This window comes from Sander vitreus, unplaced genomic scaffold, assembly GCF_031162955.1.
Source record: "Sander vitreus isolate 19-12246 unplaced genomic scaffold, sanVit1 ctg453_0, whole genome shotgun sequence".
In the NCBI taxonomy this organism is placed as follows: domain Eukaryota; kingdom Metazoa; phylum Chordata; class Actinopteri; order Perciformes; family Percidae; genus Sander; species Sander vitreus.
In genome coordinates, this window is record NW_027595563.1 from 26,298 (window position 1) to 35,457 (window position 9,160).

The 9,160-nt window shown below is 40.3% G+C and overlaps 1 protein-coding gene across 1 annotated transcript; it reads right to left on the reverse strand.

Moving 5' to 3' along the window:
- Window positions 1-188: 188 nt before the first annotated feature.
- LOC144514113 (myelin-oligodendrocyte glycoprotein-like) lies at window positions 189-7,884 on the reverse strand. The gene is made up of 2 exons (XM_078245306.1): window positions 7,704-7,884; window positions 189-1,405 (listed from the first exon to the last, which is right to left on the reverse strand). The coding sequence occupies exons 1-2, from the start codon at window positions 7,750-7,752 to the stop codon at window positions 999-1,001; spliced, it is 456 nt and encodes a 151-aa protein (XP_078101432.1). The 5' UTR covers window positions 7,753-7,884; the 3' UTR covers window positions 189-998.
- Window positions 7,885-9,160: the final 1,276 nt, after the last annotated feature.

Genomic DNA, 9,160 nt, shown 5'->3' on the forward strand with positions numbered 1-9,160 from the left:
ACAAATTATCGTTTAATCAAAGATTAAACTGGAGTTAAAAACAAACATCGGAGAGTTTTTCCAAGGAAGTTTCACCCATGCAGTACCATGTGCGTGGACACAGGCAGGCCACTATTACTAATTACAGCTACCACACCCGGCCATGTTGGATAGTAAATCTGTAACACCTTTTTTTGTCAGTTTTGGCCTTTGCTTTTTTTTATAGTTTCAGGAACTACTGGAGGACAAGTTTACTTAAAGATCAAAGTAGAGCTATGAACAAACATACCTGAGAGTTCTTGCGGGTAATCAAATATGACTCAATATGACTGTGATCCCATAATCACAGCTCTTGGTAAGATGCCCAGTGGAAACATGATACATTTGCCACTACGGTTTCATTTTTATTATTTAATAATCTTTAGATAGTGCTTTTGAAAGAACTCATTAAATTGTTTAATCTGTAAAATGTAAATACATGTAATGAAAGCCGCAATTCACCAGAGCCCGAGGGTACAGCTTCAAACTTTTGACGTTTGATTTAGCTAAACCAACAGTCCAAAACAGAAAGAATTTCAAATTACAATGATTTAAAAACAGAAAAAAAAAAAAAAAAACAGCATTTGAGACACTGGGACCAAAGGATGTTAGGCGGTTGTTTTCTTAGTAAATGAGTGAAACAATCTAACAAATCTAAAATTGAACCAGAATCTGAATTAAACTACAGAATGTTCCAAAATGTGACGAAAAAGGTAGTTCCCAAAGTTAAGGAGGACAAAATGTCATGGGTCCATTTTACATGCAACCAGGGTTGTCCTCAAAGAACATCAGCCTGATATAATTAATAAGAATTAACACAGTGTGCTTTTCAGTGGTGGAAGGTACTCTTACTCAAGTACAATTTTGAAATACTTTACCTGAGTATATCCATGTTCTGCTACTTTCTACTTGTACGTCTCTACATCTCAGGAGGTAAATATTGTACTTTTTACTCCACTACATTTGTCTGACAGCTTTGGTTACTTTTCAGATGACGGTTTTTCATCCCCAGATGAATAAACGTGACTGGACGTACCCACAACAAGCTCCACCGCTGTAACGTCGCGGGGGCCGTCGCTCCACAGCCTCTTGCATCGGTACGTCCCTGCATCGGACAGCCGCACGTTGGCGATCCTTAACGAGAAGTTTCCGTTCTTCAGCTCTTTTGCGATGAGGCTCGTCCTGTACCAGAAGGCCGGATGCTTCTCCTCGTGAACCTCGCAGGCATCCCGGTACAAGAAGACAACGTTGGGATGCAGGCCTTGCTTGGACCACTCCAGTGTCGGGAAGTCGCCGCTGGCGGGGAGGCTGAAGTTGCACGGCAGAAGGACAGCGCCGCCAGCAAAGGCCAGGACCATCTCCGCTGCATCATCCACCGAGGATTCTCCTGGGGAGACACAGAGATAGAGAAGTTCAAGACATACTTTACACACTGGGTTATTGTGTTATAGAGGGGGGCTGTTTCCAATATCTAGCCTTGCATAAAAAATTGTCACAATTAGGGCTGGGACGAATCGTCGACGTTGTCGACGTAATCAATTACGTAAATGCGTAAAAACAACACGGCTACTGAAGAAGGATTTTTCTTGTTCTGGAACCTCAGGCACTCAGGCCTCAGATTTTGATTCCAATTATCTTACACTCTAAACCAGGGGTCTTCAACGTTTTTTTAAGCCAAGGACCCCTTAACTGAAAGAGAGACGGATCAGGAACCCCCTTCCTACATACTGTACATTGTATAAAATGAAGTTGCATATTAATCTGGTCCTACAATAACCTTTGGGGCAGCCTAAAGCGTTCATAGATACCTTTTTTTGCACAATACTGAGCTATTCAAATAAGCCTAATAATTGTTGGCATGATTTTATAAATCATGTTTCAATGTTAAACACACATGTGGAACAGTCAATCCTTTGGGATGAACTGTATCTGTGGATGGCTACCTTAGTGACTACATTACCCATTGGCCAGTAAGCCTATCAGCGGTGGGGATTCACGTTTGCCAATAATATGTTGGAATCATGTTAAAAACTTTCAAAAATTAACAATAATTTTGGAGGCTCCCCAGCAGTGAGTCTGAGGACCCCCTAGGGGTGAAGATCCCTGCTCTAAACCATCCCTCTTAAGCGTATTCATTGATGATCACTCAGCTAGTGGACTGAAATAAAATACTGAGACGATTCGAATAAAGTCAACACCTTCAGTAAACAGTGTTATAAGTTTACAAATGCGCATGCGGGCTCACGAAACTGAGGTTTCCGACGCATCCCGAGTCAAACGAGCCCCGTTACAAAGTTCAGTCTCAATTTCTCTCTCTCCGGGCGCCATCCTCCCCTCTGCGTCACCAAGGATGCGGGGGTTGCTTCATGCCCACCAGTCCGGGCAGAATCTCTGGTTAGACTCCAACATCTCCTTCTCCTCTCCGTGACCCTTTTGACCAAGAGCCTAAACACACATGCCTACAGGCTATATTCCTGCCATTAAACTGGAGAAAAACCTTTTTGCCCACAGCAACAACAACGTGGTAGTCTGTAGACTTTGCAAAATGCAGTTGGCACGCGTCTCGCCCATCTGTAGCACTGTCTTCGATAAGACGTGTGCAACCAGGCCAGATTGTTCCAGATACCTCACGAGTTCTTTATAACATCAGTTATAACAGCCCACGCATTTAAAAAGAATTGCACTTAGTGTTTTTATTCTTAGGTTTTTTAGCTGTGTATTCCCCCTGGAAGTGACTTGAAATGTTAATTTGTTTTATTGTTGGATTTATTTGATACATCTGATTTCATATGTTGCTAAAATTGCACTTTTTTTTACTATAAGATTAAAAGGGAGAAGAGCTTGGATGTTAAACAAGAGCTTATTCATTATTTTACCTACTACTACTACTACTACTACTACTACTACCACCACCAAATACAGGCTACTGTTTTTGCACCTGCTCTGTTTACTTGAAGTTTTTATTTTGTATTCCTCCTGAAAGTGACTTTATTTTTGATTGATAGCCTACATCTGGCTTCAGTTTCTACTACACATTCATTTTACTTCAACAGTGCGGTGTTAAACAATCTTAATAGAGATTTGAACCTTTCTGAAATTTGTTTTGTGTAAATTGTTAATAATTGAGCAACGGGAGAATAATTGCTAATTGAAAAATGTATCATTAGATTAGTCGACTAATCGAAAAAATGAATCGTTTGGGACAGCCCTAGTCTCAACAACGGAAGTACATTTCCTGGATAAAGCCGCATTTCAGGCTTTGCCCCTCCCGTCCTGCTGTCTGTGTGTTGCCATTCTCAAATTCCCTTCATTTCGAGAAACAGCAGCCTTCTAACTAGCGAGCTACACGTTGAAAATGGCAAGTTTTGAAGACAATTTGGATCGTGCAACAAGGCCGGCCTGCTTGGTTCTTTCGGGGCATGGTCGTAAAGATTTACAAAGAATGTGTGCAGGGCATTTCCTCTCTAACTGGGACGTTTTGGGACCGATTGGTTATTTAAATTAAAAGACTCTTTGGTTGAACCGGTCACAACTCAAAGACAACTTCATTTGAGGTGGTCCTCTACAAAGACAAAATTCATTTAACAAAATGAAGCACACACATACTTGAAATGTATCTTGCATCATAATAGCATTTTAGGCTGCACAATGCTATTAGTATTAAGTTATTGCTTATGTGGTTATGCTATCTTTCTGTACATCTTCACATCTACGCACTTCAACTCCACATTACGTAACACCTACGCAGTTGGACTTTCCTGACAGAGGTGTGGAAGCGTGTTTAACTGTTTGTGTGATAGGATTCACCCTGGCACCATGGTGCACGCATGTATGAACAAGTCTGCACACTGAACAGACATGAACAACTCCAAACTGGGGTGAAAATGTGAAAAGGAAGTAGGGCTGGGCAATATATCAATATTATACTGACATCGATATATGAGGCCAGATATAGTCTTACATTTTTGGATATTGTAATATCGTGATGTGACACAATTGTTGCCGTTTCCTGGTTTTACAGGCTGCATCACAGTAAAGTGATGTCATTTTCTGAACTTACCAGACTGTTCTAGCCGTTTCATTATTTGCCTTTACCCACTTAGTCATTATATCCACATTATTGGTGATCATTTACCAAAACTCTCATTGTGTTAACATTTTATGAAAGCACAAATAGTCAACCCTACAATATCGCTGCAATATCGATATCATTGTATTTGGTCAAAAGTAGGGTTGGGTACCGTAACCTGGTGCTAATACGGCTGGTATCTACCGGACCGAATAGTAACGTGGATTTCGGTGCTACTGAAATGCCAACGCTGCCCTCTGATGCTCTGAAACGGACGTTAGAGGCAACAGAAGCATCGCTGCATGTGCGCCAACTGTCTTTTTGTGCTCCTTTTTAAATATATACATATTTTTTAAGTATTGGTTTAGCCACCGGCAACGTTTTAAAAGTATCGTTTTTAGCACCGGTACTGGAAAAAGCCCAAACGATACCCAACCCTAGTCAAAAGTATCGTGATGTTAGATTTTTTTCCAGTATCGTCTAGCTCTAAAAAGGAAGTGCCGATAAAACCCAACTGGTCGAGGCAGAAGGCCGCCCCACCAAGAGCCAGGTTCTGTCTGAGGTTTCTGCATGTTAACAAGTTTTTTCTTCGCGCCGTCGCACCAAATGCTTGTTCGGGCGGGACTTGTCGGGTCTTAACTGCTGGTATGATTTGACACTATGAATGAAATTGTATCAACAGTGATTCAGCCATTTCTTTGGCTAATGACAATGGAAGGCACCACCTAACGGCATCCACACTCCTGAGAAACACCAGCCGGCTTCTTTCCATGGAAGACCGTTTTCTAGGAATGCTTTAAAGGCCATACAAAATTCCACTGTTTAGCTGGTTAGGCTACATTTTGTTAACATCTTCTGATCAGGGAGATTTTTTAACAAACATTACATCCTGGTGTTTTCTAAACCTAAGAACACACAAAGACAGATACTGATCCACCCTAAAAACTGGATCCAAACACAAGAAAAGCAGTCTGGTATGCTGTCCAATGCAGTGAGTAAATGCACAGACATGTGTGTTGGGGGACCCAAACAACCGTTACACAAACGCATGGCCCAACACTTCAGGTCAAGACTAAGCAGTTTACTTACATCTAAAAAGGATAAAGGACACTCTTTTGAGGAGCACCAGGTACACCGGTGGCCCATCGGGCCTTAATTGGCCCCCACCAGGCCTAAATCTCTGGCCAATTTCATTAATGTATTTTTAAAGATGTTGTCAGTTTCAGTTACAGTGGGACGGCTCGGTTGTAAAATAAGAACTAGTCATATTATCAAATCACCAGTTAGCTTTTAGCACTGAGTTAATGTGCAGCCCTTTGGAATCTGTGTGGAATTGCAATTTCGCAACTCCTACCATGACACATTCATGCTTGCCCTGAAGACACTTTCCAGCGGGGTAAACAACTTTTCTGGAGGAAACCCTGGATTATGTGTTAGTCAACTAAGAGTACAGTGCTTAAGTAAATGTAGCTACTTAGTTAAACTACTTGAAATGTAAACACACGCACAGTTTTTATCCGCTTGATCATATTGGAATCCCTGTGATATCAGCGGAGTCATTAAAGTGTGACGCAAACACAAAGTGCTTTCGGAGTGTTTTAGTGTTTGAATCTGTCCTTGCAAAACCTTTGGTATGTCGCAATAACTCGGCGGGTGATTTCACACGTCACTGATAGCAAGGTTTATTTCCAATCAGAGGAAACGCCTTTAAGTATAGTTCTCTGTGATCTGCAGAAAACGTTCCTTCAGTAAAAGTATGCAAGTATAATGATGGAAATGATTGCGGGGTGGCTTGTGGCTTGTGGAAGTAGAATGGTCGCCCTATAACCACAAGGTTGGCATATCAATCCCAGGCTTCTTCGGCCCCACGTCATGCCAAGTGTCCCTGAGCAAGACACTGAACCTCAAGTTGCTCCCCGGACGCTCTACGTATAGCTGTCCACCGCTCCTAGTACTTAGGATGGGTTAAATCCAGTAATATAAATTTCACTACATTGTACTGTGTGTATGTGACAATTAAGGAATAAAGTTTATTTTAAAAATAGGGCTGCAAGTATTGTGGTGCTGCAGACACGTCCCAACAGACTAAAGAAAACATCTTTGTTTGGTACAGATCCTCGCAGAATTCACACTATAATCATTTTCATTTTGAAAATGAGAACAGTGATACAAAAATGATAATTTCCCTCCAATATTGTGAATTATATCGCAACATCAGTCAAAATAATCACAGTTAGATGTTTTCCTTGTACTGCGCAGCCCTAATTAATGGTAAGTTAAGTTAAGTAAGGTTGAGCTGGAGCTTATTTTGAACTATAGCTGCAAAGACGAATGGATAAATCCATTAGATGTCACCTATTTGCTTAAAGCTTTAGTGCGTAACTTTTTGATATTAATGAACGTCCGTTACATTCAAGCCGTTGCCAAATGGAGGGCGGTGGTGCGAGATCACGAAGGCTTGTATCATGCGGCCGCACCGACACTTTTGTTGTCATCACTTAAAATTCCTCATGGGGGCGGCAGAAACGACGCACTATAGCTTTAATCGCAAACTATTTTAATAATCGATTAATCGGTTTGAGTCCTTTCGAGTCAAAAATGTCTCTGATATTTAACATTTAATATTGTTAAATGTGAACATTTTCCAGTTTCTTCTCTCCTCTCTAACAGTAAATCTGAATATCTTTGAGTTGTGGAGAAAACAAGACATCTGAGGACTAGCTACGTTGGGCTTTTGGGAAACACTGATCCACATTTTTCACCATTTTAGAGACCAAAACAACTCCATTCATCCAGAAAATAATCGACAATGAAAATAACCGTTACTTGCAGCCCTAATATGAACTGTTAACTAATGATTATTGTCATTTATTTTAATAAAAATTCCATTAATCAATTGAATGGAGCTGGTTAATGTGGCCCGGGAAAGGGAAGTTTGGGGTCCCCTGCTGGAGCTGCTACCCCCGCGACCCGACCCCGGATAAGCGGATGAAGATGGATGGATGGATGGAATTTAATAATTATTTGGTTTGTAAAAAATAGTGAGAAATGAGTTTGTTTTGTCCAACCAACAAAGTCAAGTACATAAGTACCTTAACACACTTGAGTAAATGTACTTAGTGACATTCCACATGTGATTTCTAACCATTTTTCAATGAGGCATGCCTTTTTAAATTCACGTGCAGCCTATTTAACACAAACTAGCATTTATCTCACAAAAATAGTGAGAAAATAGTCTGTTTTGTCCAACCAACAGACTCAAATCAAGTAGCCCTACCCCACATTTCATTTGTACATAATTTGAGTAAAAGTAGGCCTACCACTGATTGCTACCCATTTATATTACCCGTACAATGTCGGCTACAATGGCAACGTACGGCGTACATTCACGTGCAGCCTTTTAAAGACTAAACTAGCATTTTAAATGACATTAATTCATTGTTTGGTTTGTAAAAAAAAAGTGACAAATGTGTTTGTTTTGTCCAACCAACAGACTCAAATTGAGTACTGTACCTCACATGTGTACACAGTTTGAGTAAATGTACTACACACATTTATATTAGCCTGTTAAAGACTACCGTTGTATTTAAAATGACGATATGAACTTCTTACATACCGAAACAACTCGGCAGCACAGCGGCGAGCAGAAACAGACGATAATACATTACCAAAACATTAAAACTGGGGTTTTCTGTTTGCTGGAAGAATTAAAAACATGAAAAGTTTGAGTAAAATAATCGAGCCAGTCAGCAGCAGAGCAGCTGAGTGAAACTGTGCGGCGAAGAACAGAGAACTTCCCATTTGGGACTTGATGGTACGTTCAGGATCATTGGGAAAACCTAGTGACGCACTGACCACGTTTACATGCACATGATATTCTGGTTTGCCGTCATTTCGAAAAAGACGATATGCCGACTAAGATGTATACGGCTAATGAAAGGGAGTATCCCACTAATATCCCCGTTTACATGTAGCCGTGCAAAACAGGATTCTTTTCAAAGTTAGCACCTTTTATTACACGTAAACCCAATGTGCTTTGCATTAAAACAGCATAAGATAAAAAAAAAAACACGAATAGAAATATGGAAACGAGACAATCAACAAAAACAGACGAGACATAGCCTACAATTGCGCCCATAGAAATTCTCACACACACACACACACACACACACACACACACACACACACACACACACACACACACACACACAGTAATTCAGTAATTAAACAAATCTGTTTTGGTGAGTTTGATTTGGAAGCCTAATTTTCCAGTTTCTGTACAAAAGCATTGAACGTCACATGAACATATAGGACTATCCTACAAGAAATGTGGAAATCTGTGAGTCATGAACTTTCTACAGCTATGTTCTTTACAGTAAATACTTTCTTTTACAGTTATTTAAAAAGCACATTAACCAATCTTCCGGTTTATCTCAATAAACACAATCCTCAATGAACGGAATCCCCTGTGACCACATTTATTGCAACTTCTGAAATCTAAAATGATATCTTTATCAACTAAGTCCTATCTCAGCCCCTAATGTCATCCTGATTGCACTGCATTTCCTTTCAAGAACTATCTGTTATAAATTCAGATATTTCACACGTACTGCCGCCTTTTTAAAATCTAGTTACGCCCAGTATTTTATTCGTAACAAATCCCTCGGTGTGTCCCACCCTGTGTCAAACATGCAGTGATTAAAAGCAAACCTAAACCCAACAGTCCTTGGTAACTTCACGCCTGTATTTTTTTTATATTGCAGGTTAAACCATGTTCAAAACCTCTGTTGAGTTTCTTTACAAATTCAGCAGCTGTAAGGAGACAAACCGGTTGATCTGGTTCAGGTTTTGATTCCTGCTCTGCGAAAATTTCTTCATCAAAGTTTCACTTGACAACTGCATCAACACCACCAAAACAACATAACTTTTACAGCCTTCAATGAGGTTTCACCCCAGGCTGTAACGTATTTTATTGCTATTTATGAAATTGTATCAACAGTGATTCAGCCATTTATTTGGTTGTCAGTTTCAGTTACAGTGGGATGTCATATTTTCAAATCACCAGTTGGCTTT